We start from the raw sequence: 26,133 nt of genomic DNA, 5'->3' as shown, positions 1-26,133 counted from the left end.
TGGGAGGTGGAGGGTCTGTCCATTTATGGAAAGGATGGCGGCTCGGGCCCATGGAGCTCACACCTGAAACAACACTACTTCAGCAGGTGAGGTGAGGCGTGGAGGCCACGTGGACCTCAGGGAAAGTGGCTCCTTTGGGAGCCCCTCATTTGCAACTGGAGAAACCCTTCATGTCCATGGATCATCCCTCAGGCCGCCAGGGCCAGCTCTTTCAGAGATACCTGTTTGGCTCAAGAAGTCCTTCCCTTTTCCTCTGCCTTCACATTTTCTTTCAAGGCCACCAGCCACTTGAGACTCCTTCTAGTCAGACTGCGAAAAACCATCAAAACACGTAGTCGAGGGAAGGAGAGAGACCGCACAGTGCTAGGCAGGCCTGAGAAGGAAAGATGTCTTTGTGAGTGGCCCCTTGGAAACTGAAAAGGGGACTCATTCTGTCTTGCAGGTTGCAGGTCATCCCATCCCAAGCTTTTGGAGCCACTGGTATCATTTGGAGTTCCAATCTTCATGGAATTACTTTGTCTTATACCAGCAGACTTTCTCGGCGGAAAATTTCTTCCTCCCCCAAATCTAGCCAACCTGGCATGCAACTGAAAAATTCCATTATTGCCTTAACCCCTCATTTGCTCTTCAAAGAGGTAACTCTAGTTGCTTTGCTTCCTTTGAAAAGCATTTATAACAGCTGGCATGAGATATATTTAGTTCAGCTTCCTTCCCCTTTGGGGGAAACTTTTTTTAAGTATGCCACTGGCCTTCCTGACACTACATTGTGAAGATATCTCAGTGGTGTCTTGGAGGACCCAATATTGCCCCTGCCTAATCCTCCTCCCTTTTCCAGAGTCCAGTGGTTTTGCAGTACTGTGCTTTTCCTCACCACTCCTAGTGTTTGTTTTCTGGGGAGTGGGGAACAGTTATAAAAACACTGTAATAAGCAAGAAGTCCACTAGTTGATTGTGAGTCGGAGATCCCAGTGCTTGAGAAAAGTCAAAGGCCCGTTTGGGCTCCATTCATTTGGGGTCATGAGGCTGTGCCATCCGCCCCCCATCCAGGAGGATTTATTTAGACTAATGACAGTGAAGGCTATTAAATACTAGATGAGCTACAGAGGAAGGCAGTAGTGTTTCCAATTCTCCACTGTACTTCAGAAATGGAATAGATTCTGGCTGGAATAAATGGCTTACATGGGACTAGCCTGGAAAAGGAGAGGAACAAGGCTTGGAAATGGACAGGGAGGCTTCTCTAAGACTCTGAGCCCTATAGTCTTATGATTTCTGTTATTTCACAAAATTTAGTGTCACAGCCTAACAGTGCCTGCTCCACAAACAACTCGATAAGGAATAATCTAATCACAAGTAATTGCATTTATTTTTTACTTGTCTCACTTTTAAGATGTTCAGGGACAAAGTCAGGTTACAATGAGGAAAGTTATATTATGAATGTAACATATATATATATATATATATGTATATATATACATATGTGTGTGTGTGTGTGTGTGTGTGTATGTGTGTATGCAAAGATATTTTTGATAACTTTAATAGCAAGCAAATTAAACCCTAAATTACATGGTTTCAGATAAGGGTAAATCTTAGTGGCAGCGATTATTGTCAATTGAGGATATACTTTCTCTTAAACACTGTAAATATCATTCCCGCCATTCCCTTACCCCTGCCCTAGTCTTCAACGTTCTACTAGGTAAAATACAGCATTAGAAAATCTCAGATATAAGTCAAGTAAGAGAAGGGTATGGAGATAGGGAAGCGAGGTAGGCAGAGGGTTCCAAAATCTTGAGAATGCTAGGAAGGATTTTTGTGGAAGGCTAAAATTCCCAACATACTCTGGGGTACTCGTTCTTCCCCAAAATTTGGATCGTTTCCACAGACAAATTCCATGACTGGAATTAGAGAGCAGAGCCATGAGAGCACAGCGCTCGAATTAGAAATTCATTCCATAGCCAACCTGGCTGAGGTGCATCGTTTCGGAAGAGCCCAACAAAACCCATATGGCGCTAAATGTTTATATCAGATTACTTTACACTTTGGTTTTCTCCTTTGCACAGTTAGACACTGCAATGCAAAGGGAGTTCTAAGGCCAACTGGGCATTTTAGATGTTCAAGTTTGAGGTGTAAATGATGAGGCAGTCTTGGTCAAGAACAAGAACATGACTTTGGAGTCAGATGACTTAGCTTTAAATTCCAGCTCCAACAGTAACTAGGTATGTGACAATGGACACATTACTTGGCCTCTAAATCTCCTTCTCTCACCTATAAAATTAGAATTGATTGCAGTAGAAACCTCTTAATTAACTTGATCAGGATGGTTAGTTGATGTGGTTATTGCAAGAGCCATTTAAAGCAGGATGTTGTTTGAAAAGGAAAAGACCTTATATGATTTTAACTTAAAGGATAAATACATACATTAATGTGTGGTCTTTTGTGGAGAGTTATGACCCTTGCTTTGGGCTCCTGACTAGGGCAGGTCTTGGTCTTTACTGCATAAATCACATGCTTGATGCATTGTTGTCTGTGATTTCTTTAAAATGGAGCGGGCATTTGAGAATATTTGCAAAAACAATCAGGGTATAGAATCTTTCTAAATTGTTTTCTTTTTCTTTTAAAAATTTAGGTTATAGTTCTCTCACACTGAATTCAACAGTAGATTTTTAAGTAAAACAATGACTATTTCTAAAGCATGTAACAAAGTTTTTGTGTAATTAACTTTTTTATAATTCATATGTCATCACTGCTGTTATACCCTTTAATTTAGCATATTGACCATAATAAGTGCACTGGCATAAACAGGTTTGGGAACAAATTCAACTAGCTCTTGGTACACCCACAAATCAGCCGGTGGGAGCAGAAACACAAGTAAATTACAGTCCTTAAGGAGTCAATGAGCCATGGGCATCACTAAGTAGTCCAAAGGGACTGGAGAATGCTGGGTTGGTCCAGCAAGTTGTTTAAATGGAGATGAGTAAAGAGAGCTAGTTCTAAGGGTTATTGTGAGGATTAAATGAGAAATGTGTGTAAAGCACTTTCCAGTAGGGAGATGCTCTACAAGTGATAGCCCTCATTATTCTTTCTCGCTGGTTGTTAATGCTGATGCAGTAAGGGGTGCTTCTTCCACTGGCCAGGCTCTGCAGTAAACTAGGGTGCAATGGGCTCCCTCTTCCAATATGCTAACCTGGAAATCAAGATACTTTACTCAGCTCTATGGAGAGGTGAAGAGCCAGCCTTCCACAAATACCACCAGTGTCCCTTTAAGGACTGTTCCAGTGATGCATCTTACTAAATACCTTAAAATGGACAAGAAATTTAAAAAAAAGAAAGAATCAAGAAGAAAGTAAAAATTTGTCAATGTTGCTTCTATGGGATCCATTGCTAACACGAACAATTTTTTAAAATTAGTACTAAGTATAAGGATGTTATTTTAATTTATAAAAATGACCCTTAAGTAACAGAAGAGGATTGACTACAGATAAGTGACACATAGATACAGGCCCAGGAAATGTGGCCAGGGTGAGGGGGCCACGAGTTAGTGCCAAGGTGAACAGAGCAGTGGGTCAGGAAAGTTGCTGCCCCGAACTCAGCGTGTGATCTCCCCCTCACAAGGACTGCTACTTCCTTAGGAAGGCATGATGTGGGGTGGCCCCTAGAGACCCTCCCTGGCCTTGCATTCTATGCTTCCAAGGTAGAAAAATCTCCAACTCCGTGTGCACTGGTGGTGAGTATTCTGTGCTGTTATACTGGGCTGAGTGGATGGAGGAGAATGAAATGTCAAGCAATGTACTGGGCTAGTCTAAGAGAATTGGCACCCGCCAAGGCCAGGAGGAGATCCCCCTGCTATTCTCCGAATTAACCACACACTCAGTAAGAACATTATATGGTTTTGGTCCCCCACATTTTTTAAAGAATGCGAACACCAGTAACCAATACCTGGATGTGGATCTGGGAAGTCTGCAGTCAGGGCTTGGGGGGAATTACTTTCCTTCCATCTTTTGAAGGGAGTGCCTTGTTAATGCCATATATTACCTATGAAAAATAAAAGGGAGAAAGAAGGTATTCTAAAAGAAAAGACAGGGTAATATAGCCTGGAGTAGTATTAATAGGAAGGGTACTCCCATGAGATCCTTGGTCATGTAGAGAGAATAGAAAACTAGCAAGGATTCCAGGTAAAGATCTTGGTGATGGTGAAATTCCAGGGCATGTGGAATCCAAATGTGGATTTTCTGTCCTTTCTGAGCTTAAAGAGAGAAAATTGTTTAAAAAAAGAGAGGAATTACCAGGTTCAGTTGCCTAGTGCCTAGATCGCAGGCCCCTTGACAGCCACTCTTGTGATGGGAGTCTGTTAGAAGAGGACCGTTTGAAGGTTCTGTTTTAAGAGATCTGATAAACATTTGGCAGGTTACTGGTCTTGCTCCCATACCACTATGTCAAACATTTCCACAGTGGGAGCAGGGACATGCAGCTTTGGGGCTCTGTCCCAAAAGCTTCTACCCATTTTGGATTAAAAAAACCCACAACTGCCGAAACCGGTTTGGCTCGGTGGATAGAGCATCGGCCTGCAGACTGAAAGGTCCCAGGTTCGATTCCAGTCAAGGGCATGTACCTGGGTTGCGGGCACATCCCCAGTGGGCGATGTGCAGGAGGCGGCTGATCGATGTTTCTCTCTCATCGATGTTTCTCTCTCATCGATGTTTTATAAATTAACTCTCTATCTCTCTCCCTTCCTCTCTGTAAAAAATCAATAAAATATATTAAAAACAAAACAAAACAAAAAACCCCACAACTTTTGCTATATTCAAGTTAAAATCAAATTAGACGTGTATCTCTTGGTCCCAGCTTCCCGAGAGGCAGTCCCTGAGTAGCATCAATGCACAAGGGGTGATGGTGACAGGTGTTAAGAAACTGAGCACACTCTCCTGATCCATCACTAGTCTCAAGGTGTGAAGCTTCTGGACGAGGACACATACTATATACAAGTCTCCTTGGAAGAGGACACATACTATATACAAGTCTCCTTTAAACAGTGCTGTATTCTGAAAACATTGCTGAAAATAACCTTATTTTGAAATGACTTTTTTTTTAATCAGATAATTTTTCTATGACTTGGGGTACAAAATTGGTTTTTAAATGATCTTCATTGATAGGAACTCTTAAAATCAGATAAAGGGCCTCAGCTCCTGAGATTCTCTATCAAAGTTAATGTATAAAGTATTTTAAAATTACAAATGTTGAAAGGATTTCATCAGGTGGTTTTATTTTGTGATAGGTATCATAGTTCTCTGATTAGTACATTGGCATTCTTTAGGTGACTTACTTGCTTTCGGTTTGCTGTTTTTAACAAGTCCCATTCATGTCTTTGGATGGACCGGGTGGGTAGTGCCGCTCATTTCCACCTCAGGCTGAGTTTGTAAATGCAGAGGGAAGTCTTCCTGAATACTTTCAGGGGCTGGAGAGAGAGCTTGTTGAGGAGAGAGCCACGTAAGGGCGTGGCTGGAATGATGCCTGGGTCTGCAGCCACTGGATGCGTTGGGAGGATGCTCAAGATTGCAGCACACTTGGAAAGCTGGAAGAATTTCATAGTCATTTGGCCTCGAGGAGATAGGTTGTGAGAAAGAAAATTCTTTCTATATGCTCATCGTTATCGGAGGAATTATTCTGTGCCTGTGATATTGTTATTAACTCTACTAGGTTTAGCAGGATAATTTTAATATCCCAACTTAACATTTGTTATTCTAAAAGTCAGAGCTTACCACAAGTACAATAATGGCATCTTTGGGTAAAAATGACTACACTTATGTGTTTGTTTACTTTTGACAATGTAGCTCCAAGTTCACCTGGAATCTCAAAGCATTGTGGGCTTTGCTTCAAAGTAAGAGAGTTTTTTATCCCCAAGAGGGTCTCTGCTTTGGTTATGAGGCCGACAATGTGGTTGAGACCAGCCAAGTCCCTAAATCTGGACCTGAGCTGCAGATCCTAAATTCAAGGCCAGCTTGTTGCATAGCTCCCCGCTGTTCAGGAATGAGTATTGTCAGTACTCAGAGAAGGTAGATGGCTTGTAAGCAAATAATGTGTTGCTTGAGGCTTTCTTTTCAAGCCTGTGAGATCTGTGAAAAAGAATTTAAAGGTTCTTATGGTCCCAGCTCTTTTCCTAATTTTCTGTTGGTGATCTCTCTCTGGCTAGACAGCTGCCTAATTTGTATTTGCTTCTAGAGTTGTTCTCTTGCTCCTCTTCCCCAGCCACTCCATCTGTATGCAGTCCAGAGAGCAGGCTAATTATGGGGTGCTGGAGAAGCAGTTGCTCAGAGAAAAGCTCTTTAAGGGCTCGACTGGGATAGCTCAACGCCGGGGTCACACTCATGACCATCTCCTCACTCATGTCTACGCGCCTGCATGTGAGCTGCCTTCCATCCTTTTGTAGTTGCGTGAACAAACTTCGTAGAAATGTCAATACAAGAAATAAGTGCTTTTTCTTAAAGGACAGAGCTAGTGAAGGATTTCATGTGTACTTCTTCGGTCTTCACACTGAAAATAGCCACAGAGTGGCCAGGAAAAAAGATAAGTTCCTATCCTTAACTAAGGCTTTTCATTTTTGGCTGCCCCTCTAATGGCTTAGGAGCAAGAAGCTTTATACACACTCAGGGGTCAAACTCTTAACCTGGTGGGATTCAAGCAGAAAAGGATGCTGAAATTCCAGGAGATTGCTTTGGCTGGAACTTCCTCATATTGGGTAAATGGTTTACTTCCAGAGAAGTTGACCCTGTGAGACCACCGTGCCACCCTCAGTGGTATGGACTGGAAGAAAGGAAGCATTTTCGGGGGTGATTCACTTAAGAATCCAGGCTTTGGGGAAGAAGAGGGCAGAGAAACATCTTTCCGCTCTGCCTCTCACTCTTTTCAATCAGTTAGCTTAGACTCAGCCCCTGGGAACACTCCAGACTGGCAAAGATCTGAATAGCTTTGGCTGAGCTGTTGGAACGCTAGAGGAAACCTGCTTGACACCTAGATTTATCTTCAACTTAAAGACTCTATAGAGTCCCAATGCCAAGTCTATCCAGAAATTAGTGAAATTTCTACCTCAAACAAGTCCATGACAGTCCTGAGCATTCCAGTGGGAGTCCTGACTCTAAGCCCATCACAGAGTGGAGTTGGGGTCTTTGGTGCTAGAGATGTTTGCTTTCCCTCAAGTCCTGTAGTTCAAAGATATGTCTGATTTTCCAAAATAGTCCCAACTTGGATCCACCTCCTAAAGTTTCTCTTCCAGGAACTTCTTTTAATTATGTAAATAACTCTTCTTTATCAATCCTCTAATTTCCTTAACTTTTTCTCCCCTACTTGCAGTCTTTTTGTTCTACTTTCTAGGTGATTTCAATAAAGTTATCTTCCAAACTTACTATATAATTTTTTAAGTTTTTGCTATGATATTTTCAAATTGCAAGAGTTCTTTCTTATTCGTTGAATGATCTTTTTTGTCTTGCATTCTGTTCTTATTTCAAGGGTGAAAATTTTTTCTAATATCTCTGAAGACATTACAATTGATTTTCGAAGTCTTTTTCTGTTCCTGTATTTGGAGTTGTTTTTCTCTCTGTTTGTTTTGGACCCTTTTTCTCAAATAAGAGTTCTTTCATTGAAGAGGAAGGCCCTAGAACCTTGTGTGTGTGAATTCCATCACAGAGAGATTAGGTAGGGACCTGGCCTGGCTGTCTGTTGGGGACTCACACCTATCACCAGCTAGGATTCTTTTTTTCATGGAGTGTCCATTTCCCCTAGAGGAATCCTTGTCTCCACCTGAAAGATATAGGCCTGATTTCCTGGTTCTAGGGGCTGTTAGAAGAAAGATGCTAAGAGGAGACTCACCTGGTTTTTGTGGGGTGGGAAAGAGAACCTAAGGGTCTCTCTGTACCTTCGACATACTTTCTATGAAGCCTCCTATTTTCGACCCCTCTCTGCACCTCTGCCTTCAGAGGTACCTGCTCTCTGAGTCCTGAACTTCTTGCGAGTTCTGCCACGTGAACTGCATGATTCCCCTTGCTATGGGCATACATGCTACCTTTCTTTGGTTTACTTAGTTATCCCATGTCCTTCTCTTTTCCAGTTTCCAAAATTATGTTGATACCCACTGTCATCTCCAGTCATCTCTCTCCTGCATCCTTTTCCTTGTGAGTTTATGTCTTTGCTGTCATTTTAGTGAATTTGCTGAAGGAACAGAGTAACAGCTGCATAAATTGAAAGTCTAGTTTAATTTACTTGTTTATTATCTAACTCCCCACTTGAATATAAATTCCAAGGGGTCAAGGATGTGATTTTATTCACTGCAGTCTTCCCGTTGCCCAAAATACTGCCTAGCATATTGTTAGATGTTGAATAAATACTTGTTGAATGAGTAAACGAATGAATGACATGTAATGTAGATCTCCTTGTATAATGTCTATAGCCTGATAATAACTGTCTTAATTATTTTAATCATTGAGGTTTAGGTAATGAAAACAAACTTTAAGCTACTGATAGCCATTGATTTTAAGTGAGGGGAAATCCGTCTCTTGAACTTAATGGAATCGCTTCTCAGCCTTTTGGCTAAGATCAAGTGTAAACTTAATGGAAAGTATTTGAAGTATCTTTACCTCCTCTACAACTCCCTCTTCAACATGGAACGTTTCCTGATAGTTACACTGTTTGCACTGTTGCACAGATCTATAGGCCTCAACATTTAGATCCAGCAATGCATTGCTTTGGAGTTACATGAGGGATTATCTGTTTTATATCACAGATCTATTTTCCTTCCCCTCTCTATCAATGGCATTGATATGAAGACTAGTGACCATTGTTATAATATGAATCGTGAAGACCAAAAACACTGACGTTTCCGTCTTAGCTTCAATATCAATTTTGTTGAGTTACCTTGGGAATCGCTGTATCTCTCTAGGTCTCTGATAGAGAGATAAAATGGCAAGGGGGTGGGTTAGATGATTCCTAAGTCATATTTTCAAAGTTCCTTCCAGCTTTAAAGTTCTGGAATTCTGAGATAATTAGGCAGTAAATAAATGGGGGAGACAAATTGCAGTGCTACACATTCCAGTCTTCCGAAAATAATATTTTTGGAGGCAGAGCTCAAGAAGGTAGCACCATCATTAACATTGCATCAGGACCAATTCCATTGGGCACTTAAACAACAGCATCTATGTACTTTTCAATAAAACATTGGCATTGCTCTCTGCCAATTCTTTTGAGGGCTTGACTCAGGAATGAAAAGCTCAACACCCACCACACTGAGCACTTGGTGAGTCAGTGTTCATTTCAGGAGGGACCATTCTTGAAGCACAGCTCTTCCTTTAGGGAAATACCATGGTTATCTTACATCTTTGAAGCGGGGCGGGGGGGGGGGCGGGGGGGGACTAGGTTGTTTCTCTTAAGTCTGTTGCTCCTCCAGCTTCTAATTTAAAATGAAAATATTCTGGTTTGACTTTTTAGGCAGATGCTTTCCTGATTCTGCCCTCAGAACACCCACACAAGACCAAAACCATAAGCTTTGTGAGCCATCTGGGGAAAGCCCAAATGGAAAAGAGATGCAGGTGATTTCAGATTCAGTGATAGAGAATCTTCATGCTACTTAGAGCCATGGATTTTAAATTACTGCATGCAATAGCCAGCTTGCAAGGAAACAACATATTTACCACAGGAACAAGAGAGAGAGCTTTTTTGACTTTCATATCTTTCCCCTGATACTGTCATCCTGAAATGGAGGGCTGGGATTCAGAGAGGCATCTTGTCCTAGTGCATTACCACCTTCTCAAAAGCACTTATGAGACCTAGACAGTTTGGCTCAGTGGATAGAGCATTGGCCTGTGGACTGAAGGGTTCGATTCTGGTCAAAGGCTTATACCCAGGTTGCGGGCTTGATCCCCAGTGTGGGGCGTGCAGGAAGCAGCCTATCAATGATTTGCTCTCATCATTGCTATTTCTATCTCTCCCTCTCCCTTCCTCTCTTAAATCAATAAAAATATACTTTAAAAAAACACACTTATAAGACCTTGAGATATTGTGACAAATTAATTGAAATTGAAATCACCTCAAATTTTTACTTCCTTCAGCAATTCTTTACCTTCATGCAGAGTGTTACTTAGAATATTAACACTGCCTTACAGCTCCTAGCTGCTGTGTGCTTCTAAATGCTGAAAGGTGATGGCTTAATCAATGATGGAAGATATTTTGCATCTGTGCAGTTCTGTCTTTTATTATACTCTTTTTGGCATCTGTAGCCCTAATGACTAGCACAGTGCCCTGTGCATAGAGATGCTCACTGTTGAATGAGTGAATGAATAAGGAGGTGAGCTTAAACTCTTTCTATAGGAAGGTAACAACTCATATTTCAAAAGTATTATTTCATACATCATCTTAGTGGGCCTTCATCATTGCTTATAGTGTCTAGCATATGTTCAGCAAATGGCAGATGCTTAGCAAAATTGGGTGGATGGATGATGCAGGCAGCATCTGATCCCACAGCAACCATGGGAGGGAGGTAGAAGAGGTACTACCATTGTTGTAACTGCTCTCTAGTACACTGAGACCTGGAGCCAACAGACTTGCTCAGGGTTTTGCATATTGAGAGCTCCGTGTCAGGGCTGAAAGCTAAGCCCAGAGTTCTTTCTGCCACAAGAAACCATGTGGTATTGGGCTTAAGAATGCAGGCTTGAAAGTTAAAGAACCTTAAGCTTTGAACCTGATTCTCTCTTGCCCCTTCCTAGTTGTCTGATCTTTGGTAAGTCCCCTACTCTCTGCACCTCAGCCTCCTATCTGTGAAGTGTGTGTGTGTGTGTGTGTGTGTGTGTGTTGGGTAGGGGCGGGGTGAGGGGAGGAGGGGGGAGGGGGCAGGAGAACAATGATGGACCCTACATTAGAAGGCATTAGATGAGGATTATATGGAGCAATATGTATACATATTTGGCCGAGTACCGGATACTTAGCATTGGCAAATGGTAGCTAGGGATGTTGTGCTCAGTCTCATATGGCCTTCTCTTCAGAGGAAAGGCAGTCCTTAAGAATGAGTCTTTTAGGTTGCATCTGGGGAAATGACAGTACAGTATCCCCAGCCCTGGGCAGGTCAAGAAGGAAAACAGAATAAGGAGTCTGAAATTCAGTCAGTCAGTCACACTTTGATGAGAGCCTAAAGTGTGCAGGAGAAATGAGAGCATTGGGCTGAGCCTGGAAGGGGGAGGAATGATCTAATTTAGTGCCTTCCCTTTTCCAGAATCTAGCCTGCGGTGAGCAGCTGGCAGCTCCTTTACCCAGACACCCTGGCTGGCTGTTCTATTGGTGTTACAAGGCAGACTTTTAAAAAATATGGAGAAATAAATAATGTGGAGACAATATCTTATCCGAGTGAGAATGGCACTGCATAAAGTTGCTAATAAATAGCATCAGCGCAGAGCAGCTCAGCAAGGGGCTGAGAGATCACCCACTGGGCCGCAATGGCTTTTTAACATTGTGCTCTCAGCTCTGAGAGCGTGGCACATGATGGGCACAAAACAAATGTCTGATGAATGAGTGAATGAGTGAATGAATGAATTCATCTGTTCCGACTCCTTGCTTTGCATGTGCAGAACCCAGTGTCACCCACCCATGTAATAGGTTCTTGGCTTAAATTTCTAATTATCACGGAGTCCTTCAGTAAGGACTTCGGTCTATCAGTGTTGCTTACCCATGTCAGGACAAAGAGAAGGTCTCATGAGAAGTTCTGAACACTGAAATTCAATGGAAAAGAAGGAGATTTGCATACCCTGACCCTTCAGAAAATAGAAATGAAATGTGAGAACTTAAAATGCGGGGGAGGAAAGACCAGGTTGTTGAGTCTGAATCAAAGGAAGATCATTCTGATTGGGATGGAGGAAAGTCTGTCCCTGTAGATAAGGATTTTGAAAGAGCATGGAAGGCACTCTCTTTGGTATGAAAAGGATGGAAAATTCATCTCTTGTACATCTGTGAAACACTATCAAGTAAGCAGAGATATTTTCATACCACATGTAATATGCTGACAATGCTCCATGAATGTCCTTAGATTGGCTAGTACTTGGAGTTGATTTTTCCATTTAGCAGTGTTGGTTTATATCGGGTTATTCTTACTCTGACAACTAATGACTAATATTTCTATAGCACTTTAGAGTTTGCAAAACATTTTCATGTACATTAAATAATTTGATATTTCCCCATTATTTACTAATGGGAGAAACATATCTACTAAACATGGAAACTGAGGCACTGAAAGGTTATACGGCTTCCAACCCAAATCCCAAATTCTTCTCACTTCAGTAGGCTGATTTTGTTGTGGTTGGCTCCTACCCCAACATCAAGAGAACGCGTGTCCAGCCGGCAGGTTGGGCCGGTGCACTTCACCTTGAATGTGCACACCAATTTCCCAGGATCTTAAAATGCAGATCCTAACTCAGTGGATCTGGGGTGAGGCCTGAGAGTCCAGCCTTTCGAACAAGCTCCCAGATGATGCCAGCGCTGCTGGTTCATGGATCTAGAGCACAAGTTTTTTGTCGTTTGGGAATCAGAGGTGCTCTTACCAACCGAGTTTCCAGACTAAGAGAAAATTTGCTTGGACCTTTCTGAAGCCGATTCACAGTCAGAGAGGACCTGGGCTGACCCCTGACTCACTCTTCCTACTCAGCTAGCGTGAATGGCCACAGCAAGAGGTTAGACACTGTTGCCCCAAAGTCCAAACATTTGTCTAGGGAGTCGTTAGAAATTTCTGTCCAGGTATTGTTTGGGTTGGAATTCTGGTACCAGAATATAATTTATTTTCCCTGGAGGGCAGGGCAAGAGTGTTAAAATCCTGGGCTGAAGAGTCTGAGCAGAATTCTGCATGTGAACCCGAAGCAAATAAGATCTATTACTGGGTGAAGCGATGATTTGTATGCTGTATTTTAAAAACCACTTGCAAAGTAAACAAGATGCCTCTAATCTTTGGGGGCATGTTCGTAAGACCAGGCAGAAGCAGCAGCCAACCTGGGGAGGTTTGAGATGTCTAAGATGTGGGACAGAGTTTGGAGGCCACTGAGGCAAGGAGATAGCCTAAGACAGTGATTCTCAGCCCCGGCTAGCCATTAAAACCACCCGGCTCTCCCTAGCTGGCTTGGCTCAGTGGATAGAGCGTCAGCCTGTGGACTGAAGGGTCCCGGGTTCGATTCCAGTCAAGGGCACATGCCGGGTTGCGGGCTCGATCCCCAGTAGGGGGCGTGCAGGAGGCAGCCAATCAAGGATTCTCTCTCCTCACTGATGTTTCTATCTCTCTCCCCCTCTCCTTTCCTCTCTGAAATCAATAAAAATATATTTAAAACAAAACAAAACAACCAGCCAGGCACATCTAAAATTAAAGATGCTAAACCCCATTACAGGGATTTCCAATTACTTGATCTAGGATGGGGCCTGGGCATCAGGATTTTTTAAAGGCTCCAAAGAAGTCGAATGTGCAGCCAAGGTTGAGAACCACTAGCCTAGGACAAAAACATGGCAGATGTGAGAAAATGTCACAGGCAGGGAGGTGGAATGAACAGTTTGTATCAATATATACATACGATCAATTCCCATTGCTTGCAATAGTTATGTTCTATAAAGTCACTGTGAACACTAAATTCACAAATATTGAATCATTGCTCCTGGGGACATACAGGGTGGGTTCCTGCAAGACTCACATTTTCATTCACTGATCAATACATAACTTTGTTTTACGTGTGTTTCTGTTTAAAGACATTTTATTTAATATATTATGTTGGATTCATTAACATTGAACTCATGGCCAACACCACTATAACTCATGGGTGAATGGAGCTAATCTAACACATCCATTTTCTCTGTAAAGCACATCACAGCCTCCTTGCACTTGGGAACACTGGCCAGCACCTCAGCACTATGCTATATGTATATATTTTTTGTTATTCTTTAACCCTCACCTGAGGATATGTTTGTTTATTTTAGAGAAAGTAAGGGAGAGAGAGAAACATCGACATAAGAGAGAAATATTGATTAGTTGCCTCTCGTATGCACCCCAACTGGGGACTGAACCCACAACCTAGGCATATGCCCTGACCGGGACTCGAACCTGAAACCTTTCAGTGTATGGGATAATGCTCCAACCAACTGAGCCATAACAGCCAGGGCAGCACTATGCCATGTTATTTTATTTTATTATTTTTAAATCTTTATTGTATTACATATGTCCTTCCTCCCCCCCCCCCCACCCCCCATTGAGCTCTTCTAGCCTGCCCCTGCCCCCCAACCCAGGCCTTCACCACCCTGTTGTCTGTGTCCATGGGTTATGCATTACTGGTATATGCATACATGTTTTTTAGTTGAACTCTTCCCACCCACCCATCCTCCCCCACCTTCCCTCTGAGATTTGTCCGTCTGTTCCATGCTTCTATGTTGCTGGTTCTGTTTTGTTCATCAGTTTATTTTGTTCATGAGAGTCCACATATGAGTGAGATCATGTGATACTTATCTTTCTCTGACTGGCTTATTTCGTTTAGTATAATATTCTCCAGGTCCATCCATAGCGCTATGCCATTTTAAACAGCAAATTCACCAATAAAACGCACGTAAATTAGACAGATGGGACACTAAAAAGACCTCGGAGAGGACACTTGTTTATAGTGTGAGAGCCGAAATGGGAAGGCAGACCAATGTCTGTCCTGCCTCAGTGAGGAGCATGTGCATCAGGGACTCCGATTTTCACCACTCTGAGTGTGTCCAAGAATGACCATGAACATGCTGCGAGTACTGATTTTGAGGCTACAAATACATTTTAGCAAACAGGTGCATTTGCAAATACAGACTCTGTGAATAATGAGGATCAAGGATATATAAGACATGTAATAGGACACACACACTCTACAGTTTGTCTGACAGGTGAAGGAGGACCCAGAGTAGACGAGGAGCCGACCTGTGGACCTGTGCTGGCCTTGGGAGCTCAGCCCAGCCCTCCTCATAGTCCAACTGCTGTTCTCTTTGCTGCTGGGATCCGAAGGCTCCTGATAGCCCTGCCACGTCATATCCACTAAGAAATTCATGCTCTTCAAGCCTATTCTTAAACTAGACCAGTCAGGGGCTGAATTATTCCAGGAACCTCATGCTTGCAGTGTCTCTGGAAGTCTTTTATTCCAGGACTGATTTATAATACCCAAGTAGATGAGTTGAGAGCAATTACGTAAACGCTGATTCTCTGGGGTAGGGAAGAACGGTATGGTTTAAATGAAAAATGCAGTGCCAAGTCAAACATTCAAATCGTTATGTGTAATTACAGACCACAGTAAATCAATTTTACAAATGCAGTACCAATCTCTCCATGTTCCAACACCCACGGGGTCAGGTTGTGACAGTTTCGAATTCAAGAAGAGGCTGAAATAGAAGCGAAAGCGGGAATTGGGGTGTGTGATGTCTCAAGAGCTTGTCTTGAATCACATGGTGATTCAATCAAATATAATTAAGAAGCCAGGAGACCCTAAACCATCCGGTTGCTCTTAATTAACAAAAACAACCACAAAAATCATTTGATGAGCAATGTAAGCTCAAATTGTGGAGTTTTTTTGGATGGTCATTAATGTGTATTGTTACAGTTGACATGTAGATGGATGCTTTAATGAAAACAAGAACCAATTCACTAATCAGTAAATTGCCCTAGTGCTGAGAATCTCCAGTTCTCATTCTTCTATGAAGGAGCTAAGTTAAGAATCAGTCAGGAATACGTAATACATTTCCAATTAGTTACAACCCTTCTCCTGACACTGGAAAGAAAAGAAAAAAAAAGAATGTTGCTTGATTGAGGCAAAGGTTCAGAGTTTCATGCTCAGAGAAATCCTGGCACCAGTCATGCATTTGGCTGGTGCTAAGTTGAGACCCTCATGGCAGTAGCTTCATGCATCTGCTAATGATGCCGGCCCTTGCCTACTCAGTGCCATTGCTTTTAAAAGCCACTTTGCCCTCTTATCTGGGAAACTTTAACCTCCAGCAACCATGAAGACTTTGCCTGGAATTCAGCTCAAGACAGAGTTAGTAGACAAGATTGTAAAATATTCCTTATTAGCCCCTTTCAAGTGACTGACCCACCTCTCCTTTGGATAAGTGTTGCTAGTGGTGTCAAGATGTCAAAGGATGATACCCTGATGATTTGTTCAATGACTCTGACCGTGAATTGAGACCGATGCTCTCAGGGGGGCTTGGTTGCTCAGTCATGAAACCCTGGCTGTTTGCCATTCCAAACTTGGATTGCTTTGCTGGTACCCATGCTCTGTTAGCAGCCTGGGCGTTGTTGAACACAGATGGACATTGTATTTTGTAAGCCTAATAAGTACTCCCTGGATAGGCATGTGAGCTGAGGTCCCCAGTTACAATTTGGAGTTATCTTCTTAGAAAGGGGTAAGAGGGAGATTTTGTCATCAAACATCTATCTTTCTGAATTTCTCCACCGCCTCTCTTCCTTAAACAAGGTGACTAGAGCATTTTTTACAGATACATTGGAAAACAACAAAGGAAATATCCACTTAAATCCACTCCTGGCCACTTGCTTAACTCAATTATTTTCTTGGTGTCATTAAAAAAAAATAATTAAAATTCTGCAGCTTTATCGATGCTCATTTCTGGATATCACTTCACTCTCTATGTGAGTAGAAATTCCATGGACAAACCTCAGGGTTAAGTGCGTATAGATATAACTATGCACATGAAAAGAAACATAATGCAGGAAAGTAGAAGTTAGCCCAGTGCACAGGAACTTTAGAAATGGCTGGGCTGATCCCGCAGTTCCTTGAATTGGCTTAAACATCTGCTTCAGTGGTGTTAAATTATTTCCATGGTTGATGTCATTGGTTTTGATAGAATGGAATGAGAGGAGTTTCCTTTTAGGACTGACTGCTTGAGTTGAAGTTAAATTTGTGAGTAAAATTCTGCTATTTTCTACAAAATGTACGTAGATTGCCTTCTGGTCTAACTTATTTCATAAATAATGACAATGTAACGTCAAAGAGCAGTTATCTAAAATAGGTTTTCTACAGGATGACACCCGGTTTTGCCATTATAGAAACAGACAAGAGAGGACAAATGAAATGTCCCAAAGATTAATGCAGCTATAAAAGTCTGCCAGAAACATTCTAATTTGCTTCCTAAAAGCCCAAATGTTTAAGTGATAATGTGAAGGCAGAAACATACATCTTTGCTCTGCCCAAAGGCTGAGCCGTCCTTAGAGTAATAAGAGCTGACACGGGTGACAAGGACTTAGGTTACTGGGAAAGTCTCTCAGGTACTTCTTCCTGCACCAGAATGCTTTCGCTTCAATGCCATATGGAGATGAGGTTTCAGGCGGGAGAAGAGATTTCGCTGTGTGTATTTGTCAACCCCGTTGTGATGTTCTTTGCAGCTTTCTCCTCTTCCAGGGTGTCCATTTGTTTGGCTTTGCTGCACAGGCAAGCATACACTTTGTCTTCCCAGGGAGTGTGGCTTCCTTCCGGGCTTGTCGGGAACTCCCTGTCCACCAACCACATCTTGGCTTGGTAGCATATTCCCTGTTCTTCCCCCCAGAATGAGGTGGAGTCTGAAGCTGTGTGGGGGAATCATCTTCTGGTGTCCAGATGTTGTGAGCACTGGTTTTTCAAACCTTTGGACAAGAAACAAAGAGCAAGCATGCAGCGTTGAGGCATATAACCTTCCAAATTTGCTTTTAATCTGTTTCCTGAAGCCACAAGGGCAGAGCATGTTAATTTTAACCTTAGTAATTAATACTCTTCTCCCCCCACTCCCTGCACAAATCTATACTTGGCCATAAATGCGACTGGTGTTACTTTGTCTTTTTTTTTTTTTTTTTTTTGCATGATGTCACTGATCAAATATTCTGGTTTTGTTTGTTGTTGTTGTTTTTAAAAAATGTATTCTTGTACTCCTATTAATCTTTTCTTCCCCAAAGATTCCCACCACAGGGCCCCAGATTACTGGTTGTGGTACCACAAAACCAACTAAAGAAGAGGAATCGGGGTCTAATGTCGTTTCACCTCTGAGCCTTGCTAAAACGTCAGTTGTTTTTGTTTGTTTTTAAGCAAATGCCCGGAACATTCATACAAGTGGTGTTAGTAGAACTCTATTCTTTGAACATGGAAAGCCTTTAGGAGCAGTTCCTTCGATGCTCTGAAATCAGTGCTCTTAGAAGAAATTCTTGGGACGGCACCTGAAAGGTGCTTGATGAGCAGGCCAAACCCAAGGGTGTGGACAGAAACACTCCCCCAATAACTTTGAAACAATAGCAGCTACTGTATATTGAAGCTGCCAATGGGTTGATCATTTTTTGCCTTTAAACTTGAAAATTATCAAACCACATCCTGCAGCAAAACTTAAGAATCACATGTTGTGAGCTCGTAGACTGGTGTATTCGCCAAAGGTTCTACTGATACTCCTGAATGTCTATAGGGAGTAGATCTAGAAAAGATTGTTAAAATACACCATTAGCAACATACAAGTAGACTATTCCCTGTTTTTTCTTTCTTTTTAAAAACTATTTTTTATTGATTTCAGAGAGGAAGGGACAGGGAGAGAGAGATAGAAGCATTGATTGGCTGCCTCCTGCACACCCGTTACTGGGGATCGAGCCTGCAACCCAGGCATGTGCCCTGATGGGAAATCGAACCATTACCTCCAGGTTCATAGGTCGATGCTCAGCCACTGAACCACATCAGCTGGACCCCTGTGTTTTTTCTTACTATGTAGACATGCAGCATACATCACCAGAGTAGAGAATTGGCCAGGACCTTTTAATTCAAGAAAGAAATCCTCAGGTACTATTTTAAAATCATATGCAAGTGCTTAGTCCCCTCATTCTACTTTCTAAAATCCCTAAATTAGAATGAGTTCTTTTTGAAAAGTTGAGTTGTAATAGCAATTGGATTGAGTTCTATCACAGGAGCATCTAAAATTTGAAAAATTTACAAAGCACAAGTTTTTCTGCAGGTTAGAAATGGGGAGACTAGCTTAAGAAGAAGAAAGATTAAAATTGCAAATTATGTCTATGCGGCTGAGCTCATAAGATCCTGATGAGGGTGCAGAACCCAAGCTTGGGTTGAGAAGGCAGGTTATTTGGTTTGATGAAAGAGGATGACATTAGGAGTTTGGAGATATTTAATGTCCTTTTTTTCTAAAGTCAGTTTCCGCAGTCTAAATTCTAGACTCTAGAACAAAATGGAAATAGATGGAAAAATGCACTGTTAGCAATAAGAAATAATGGTTTAAGGAGATAGAATAACTAGGCAAGGCACACAGAGGACTTGAAGCCCACAAGGTCCTGAGGGCATCAGTATTGCCTATGGAAGCCTCACTCAGTAGAGAGCAGCAGTCATCTTGGTTTGCTTATTGAGTTCATGACTCTGTTTTTAACAACTAAAACAATTGGGAGTAGGGCATGGCTCAGTAGTTGAGCATTGACCTATGAACCAGGAGGTCACGGTTCGATTCTGTGATTAGGGCATGCAGTGTGGGGCATGCAGAAGGCAGCCGATCAATGATTTTCTCTCATCATTGATGTTTCTGTCTCTCTCTCTCTCCCTCTCCCTTTCTGAAATCAACAAAAAAAATATATTTTAAAAAATTACAAAAAGAGGTATAAATTCAGCAACATTTAAATTTATTTTTTATTAATTCTATAACTCTTCACATACATGTGAAAACATACATTGACAGCACAGTATTTTATCTGCTAACAACCCTGGGTGCACATAGGGACTGTCAGGTCTTTGATAACCCATTGGGCCCACAGCTCACAACTTGGGAATTACTGAATTATGTTGCCTTTTAGGGTGCTTCCAGCTCTAAACCACGGTTATGACTCTGTGCTCATAACAATAATTTTTAAAGCATAAGTTGCATTCAAAGTGTAAATTTAAAGAGAACAGAAAAATGTGTAATGTGTCTTTAAAAGATCTCCATTGAAGTTTATTGTGATAGAGTTTGGTGTAAGATCAAGCTTCAGTAATCTGGACTGTTTGCTTATGGGGATCACTTCCCTCTTTGACAGTGAGGTATAACACTTAACCTGACAGTGGACCAAGGCGATAGTTGGACCAGTTTCCCAAGCCTTTCTTTTTCTACAAACCCTGTTATTTGTCATCTTAGAAGGCAGAAAAAAAGTAGTTATACCTCATTTTCTTAAAAGAGCACTAAATATCCCGAAAAGCTTTTCCCTAAATCTTATTTCACTAATTGCAAATGTAGACAGAAGTCAAAGATGGTCAAAGGAAATGGGAAATAAATAGATGTCCAGGCTATCAAGAAAATACTTAAAGGAACAGCACCCAGAGCCAGGCATTGCATTTTCCCCAAAAAAGGCATTGGAAGGAGTCACAGTAAAGATGCTTGGAGATGAAAGAGGAATCATGAGGTGTGATGAGGTCAAAGGATGGCCCTGATGGTATGACAGACTTCATTGCCAGATTATAAGACCCTCTGTGCTTGCATCACACATTACTTTTAGCTGCTTTTTCATATTTAAATTAGACTTATTTATTATTTATTCTTTAATGTATGAGTGCCCCCCAAATTACAGTATTCTGCTGACATATATTCATGTACATGCATACATACGTGTGTACATACCTGAACTTTCTTGTAGAGGCTTCTAAGAATATAAGCAATATTGAATCTAAACTGTACATAAGATTAAGTTTAGCTTCAGTTTTCCCAGAGCAAAAGAGGCACGATTTTGCCTTCCCGGGTAATTTTTAGTCTGATTTCCAAAACGATGAATCCATCCTGAAACACGCTGGCCCTGTGCTCTCACCTTTAGGAACTCACAAATGCAATATGAATTTAGGACCTGGGTCCTACTGGAACCTGCCCTTTACTAGTATATCTGAGATTTTTTTCCCAAGGTGTACTTCATTCTGCATCATTGGAATATGACTTTCGGGCAGCCTACAGGGGAATTAAGCATTAGCTGCTGTCTGCTGCACAGTGGTCAGCAAGCGAGAGCATTCAAAAGGTCTGCCTCTAGCTGGAGTCATCCTGGGCCACAAACACAGTGCTGCAAAGCTTCTCAGGTGTCTCTCCACTACCTCTCCTCCCTTCTCATAGGAAAAGGAGTTTATTTTTGCCTGATTATCAATTATCCCTCTATTGGTCACCCCTTCAGATGAGTTCTTCTGGTTAAAAATAATAATAAAATGGAGCAATGGGCCAACCATCGATCCTGTGCCACTGGCCACTTCTTTAATTCCACAGTCACGTGGCCTGTTTTCCTGCACTCTTCCTGCCGTGGCATTTATTATTCCCGTTGCCACTTTATGCCAAAGTACTCCCTCACACAAAACAACATAAAAATCGGCTTTGAGGTCACTACTCCCTGTTCTTGAAGATCTGTCTTCACCCCAAAGTGGCACTATTGGCAGGTCGCCTGTCACCTACTTCAGTCTCCTTCCCAGAGGTAGACAAGCCCGTATCGCCTTGGTTCTCTTTAAAGAGAAATGGGGCCTTTGCCCAGCGTGACTTGGCTTTGATCGAGGTGTATGTCCAGCCTCGCCCTCATCCACGGCCCTCTCTGAAGATCAGAAGTGTCATGTGAGGCAGTTTGCTTGGTTGCTGTGGCTGGGTGATCCTAAAGAGACATTTCTGAGTTTGGTGCCAGCTGTGGGAGTCTTTATGGTTTAAACAGGGAGGGGCCTTTAGTAGAAAGTCATTGGGAAAAGGCCCAGGCACCTGAGGTGTAATTGATGTTTTATTCGAGGCAGAGGCCAAGTTCATACCATATCCCCCGTGACTTCAGTCACGCTCAGGAATGTGCAAGGAAATAGGTGTAGATTTCAATGAATAAATCCCTGTAAGTCCCGTTAAGTTAGGTAAACATTTAGTCCCATTCTCGGTAGCTAGTGGGTTCCCTGGATGTTCACAGCTTCCCCAGGGATGCCCCTCAGTGGGGAGGTGACCTGGCCTTTGAGGGAACTTTAGATGGAAAGAAGCAAATGGGCTCCATCCAAGAATGAAATTCAGCTACATATGTGTGGTGGTGTTCTTAGCATCTAAGGATCTTAGCAGTGGATTCAGTTACTGCTGTTAACCAGGTGGTTCCACCAGCTACCAGCTGTATATCTCTCTTTGGCAAAGTCCGTTTCTATGGTTTCAGGCTCACTCGAATCCTGGCTGGGAAGAGGAGCACCATGTCCACTTGGGGCATACTTGGCTGGCACCATTCAGAGCCGCCACCAGATATTCTGAAATGACTGCAAAGGTAGCAGAAAGCAAAGGCGTCTAAGCTGAAACATCCCAGCACTTGGGTAGCCCTAACAAAGTCTACCCAATTTCATATAAATACTTAGACAGGCATGAAATGAATTTTCTGGATGTCTGGCTTTTCTTCCTATTGGCTTCTCTCTTCATTTTTGCTGCTGCTTCCTTTTTATTTATTTATTTTCTTTTCCTGAGGTCCCCCCCCCCCTTTTTCTCTTGCTAATTCTGATCCAACCAGGTAGCAATGCATTTTCCAGGGAGCCTTTTAAATAGTGTCTTCCCTAGTCTATTTAGTGGAAATGCAAGCTGTTTCAGCCTGTTAAGGTAAAAAAAAATTAATATTCCCTTTGCATATTTTTAAGTTAGATAACAATTCCTTGCCTTTGATAGACTCTACCCAAATTAGAAATTTTTCAGATTACAAATACTAAATATTTCAGATTACAAATACTAAAACTGCTGTTCCTCCCCCACCCCCACCCCCTTTTTTTTGTTGCTGAAGAAATTTCTAGCCCTTTTGCCTATGCCCCTTTCACACACAGGGCTGCCCTTCTGGCCACACAAAGCCAGTTGGAAACATGGACAACAGCGGTGTGAGCCCGTTGCTCTCAGGGCCTGGTTCATGCCAGCTGACCATGAGAGCCAGCCCACACCACTACTGTCCCAAACACACTTTTTGAAAACACCCAGCCTTTTTGGCTCTGGTGTTTATCTTTTTAAGTGGGAGCAAGGCAATCTGCTGGCCAGGTCTTCATGTGGGTGCTGCCCCACCCGAAATGCAATTTAACAAAAAGCAGAACTTCCTACATGGGGATGTCGGGTCTGCTTCCCCCCAAAAAACACAGAAAGATTGACGCCATCAAAGACGTGCTGGTCTGGCCTCGGGACAGCCAAGACCTCGCTGGAGGGGCTAGAGCCTGAGATGGGACTTAATGGCTCCCCTGAAAAATGTTTTAAAACGCATGCGGCTCAGTTCCATGTTAGCCCTGCAGAGTCCAAATAAACTGGACCTGTCAGGGAGCGGCGCGGAGCGAGTGTTATGAATAGACTCCTTTTGTGAAGCGGGCGCTTTCCACGCCCAGAAAAACCAGCCGAGGGTAACGTCGGCTCCCTCGGCGTTGATTTTGGTCAAATCCCTCCCTTGAATGACCTCAATGTAACTTGGCTAGTTATGTGAGACGTGTTGCTTTTTCCTAGTTTTTCTGGAAAAGAAATTAAAAACGGGGGCCGCGCAGATGTTGCCCACGGTGCGGAAGGGCCGGACATGCCGGTGGAAACCATGCCCGGCTTCCCGAGAGCACCCCGCTGGCTTCTGAATGAAAGCCTTGTTACCTGGAAGTGTTTTCAATATAGAGTTTGGCATCACCCTGTGGAGCCGCGGGAAAGAATCGGCCCTTTCACACAGAGCTGCCGGTCCCATCCCCTGAGATCCGTGTTAGCATCGGGGCCCTCGCTAAGCCTGCGCCCCTTTGAGAGGGAATAGTCCCCTGATTCCTGGTTCAGGGCGATGCCACCTTCTTCTGGTTCAGCCCAGCAGAGGCCCCTGCTGGCCAGGAGGTCCACCCCTAACGACACGGGAAATGCCGGTTTTGTGTGTTTAAAAAATTGCCCAGCACATGTTTTTGCCACTCTCGGCGGGTGGCCGCTGTGCCAAGCTGTCAAGTCTGTCCTAATGAATGGCCCGACTGCTAAGAATCCTGATTTCTAGAGTCAGAACCAAAACCAGATCCCAGCCCATAAAGGCTAAGGTCACAGCTGTGGGCACTGTAGGTGCAGCCTCCCTGAAGAGACCCAACCCCCACCCAAGAGGTCCAGGCAGGACCCTTCTATCCACCCCCAAGGGAAGGACCCGGCCAGGCCTGCAGCCTCTGTGACCGCTGATGGAGTTGAGACAGCTAGCGGCTTCTCTCAGGGGTATTGTGGGTTCTTCTGTGGCCCAGACTCAAGGGGGGGCAATAACCTATTTCATTTTATTTTTATTTTCCAGTTCTCTCAGGCCAGGCACACCACAGCCCTTTGAAACGATCTGTGTCCCTTACCCCACCCATGAATGTGCCAAACCAGCCTCTAGGACATGGATGGATGTCTCATGAGGACTTGCGAGCTAGAGGACCCCAGTGCCTCCCATCCGATCATGCCCCCCTGTCTCCACAAAGCAGTGTAGCCTCTTCAGGAAGTGGTGGGAGTGAACACTTAGAAGATCAGACCACTGCTCGTAACACATTCCAAGAAGAAGGTAGTGGTATGAAAGGTGAGTGACGGAATGAGAAACCACTGGGAACAGAGCCCCTCTCTTTATCTGGAGTCAGAGGGTAGAAGGAGAGGGAGTCAGCAAGAAAGAAGCAGCCCCCAGGCCTGTGTGTTGGGCTCCTCCAGGGCAGAGCTCCCGTCCCGGGTGGACCATGGAGGAAAGGGCTCAGGTTCCCCTTCCAGGGCTTCTTGCCAAAACCTGGAAACAAGACCAGAGCAAGAGAGGTCAGCGGCCTTTTGAATGAATTAAATTTTTTAAAGCAGTGGCTTGCAGTCAATCAAATGAGTCACAGCCAACGCTGGTAGGATCTACTGCTTGCGCGTACATTGCTCAGCCTGCTCTATCTGTAAAGATGCTGAGCCGATCCAGCCTTCTGCCTTCTTGGCCGTGTGTTGCTATGGCCAGGGAACCGTCAACAATTTAGCAAAACAAACCATAGGGTCTTTTTTTCCCCAACCTCTCTCAATGCAGAACTGTAGCAGTGCTTCCTTTCTCTCTCCCTTTTCCTTTGATATCCAAAGAAACCTTTCAACCCTTTTCTCTGCTTCTGTGGAAGGGATATGAAAATATCACTGGGAATCTGACAGTGTTTTTTAAGCCTGATAACAGGTTTGCATACAGATGATAAAGACCTTTTGTGCAGCATAAATAAATGTTCCTACATTGCCCTCTAAATCTACCCTCTTCTAAAAAGACTCATCAGGAGATAAAGATCTCCAAATTACCCACGATAGGTTCAAAGAGGATTCGTGCGTCCTGTATTTCTAGACACCAGCTATTCAAGGGCGGGCAAGTCCTTAGGGAAAGATGCTCAACGGAGACACACTCAAAACAATTGAGGAGGGAGAAACAGTAACTAGTCATGTGTCTGAGACTGGGAGGCTGAGGGGAGGCTCTGAGAACACTCCCTTTGCTGGCTTTAGTAGTCCTGAGGTTTTGCTGTTTCTCATCTTTCCCTTGAAAAGGGTCAGTGTTGACATAGGAGGCTCTGTACAGGGTCCCCTCCCTGCCACGGAAGCCTGGCACAGAAAGCTACCCACAGCTACCCAAAAAGGTGCCAGCTGTAAGAAAGGACCAGACTGGAAATGGAATGAAGCCGGTGGGGAGCGCTGCCCACCCCATCCCCGGTGGACCCTGTGCTGAGTGTCCAGAGCATGCGGGGCGTGTCCTGATGTTTTCCTGTAAGGATATCATTGGGTCTTGAAACGAACGTGTTTACAGGCTCATTGTAAAAGCGTTTACAATGGCCCATTTGGGCATGAAGGTGATATGTGTCCTCTCTCTCACACACACAGTTCTCAGGGAAATGTGCCATCATTTTGGAGACGTAGCAAAACCCATTTCTGATCTTATGCTTCGTGGTTTTGTGCTCACGCAGCTGAGGCCCAGGGCGGGGGTCGCAGGTGAGGCTCGGCCCTGCTTGGGGTTAGCCAGCAGGGCAGCTGTCCCTGGGGCAGCGAAGTGCCTGAGGGGCCAAGGCGGGCAGAGGCAGCCGCTGCTCCGGACCAGACTTTTCCAGGCGAAGTGGAGTGTCCGGAGGGCATGTTTCCAAGCAGTCGCATGTGTGGTTCTAGCTGGTGACTGTGGGAAGGAGGCCTTGCCTTTGTATTGAAGGGTGAGGAAGGTCTGTGAGAA

The 26,133-nt window shown here is 43.4% G+C and overlaps 1 protein-coding gene across 4 annotated transcripts in view; it reads left to right on the top strand.

Moving 5' to 3' along the window:
• SAMD4A (sterile alpha motif domain containing 4A) overlaps positions 1-26,133 on the top strand; it is a 208,134-nt gene that overhangs the window by 136,209 nt on the left and 45,792 nt on the right. For 3 of the 4 annotated variants that reach the window (XM_070419414.1, XM_070419402.1, XM_070419408.1), the window contains one exon: positions 24,235-24,498. The exons of the other annotated variant lie outside the window; for it this stretch is intronic. In XM_070419414.1, coding sequence (XP_070275515.1) covers positions 24,235-24,498 — 264 coding nt within the window. The remainder of the gene's footprint in view (positions 1-24,234; positions 24,499-26,133) is intronic. 4 annotated transcript variants of the gene reach the window in all.

The sequence above is a fragment of the Myotis yumanensis genome, unplaced genomic scaffold (genome assembly GCF_028538775.1).
Source record: "Myotis yumanensis isolate MYYU_CA2020_CCGP unplaced genomic scaffold, mMyoYum1.0.hap1 SCAF_1, whole genome shotgun sequence".
Lineage (NCBI taxonomy): Eukaryota > Metazoa > Chordata > Mammalia > Chiroptera > Vespertilionidae > Myotis > Myotis yumanensis.
Note: the sequence above shows the minus strand (reverse complement) of the source record. Positions and strands in the feature narration are given on the sequence as shown.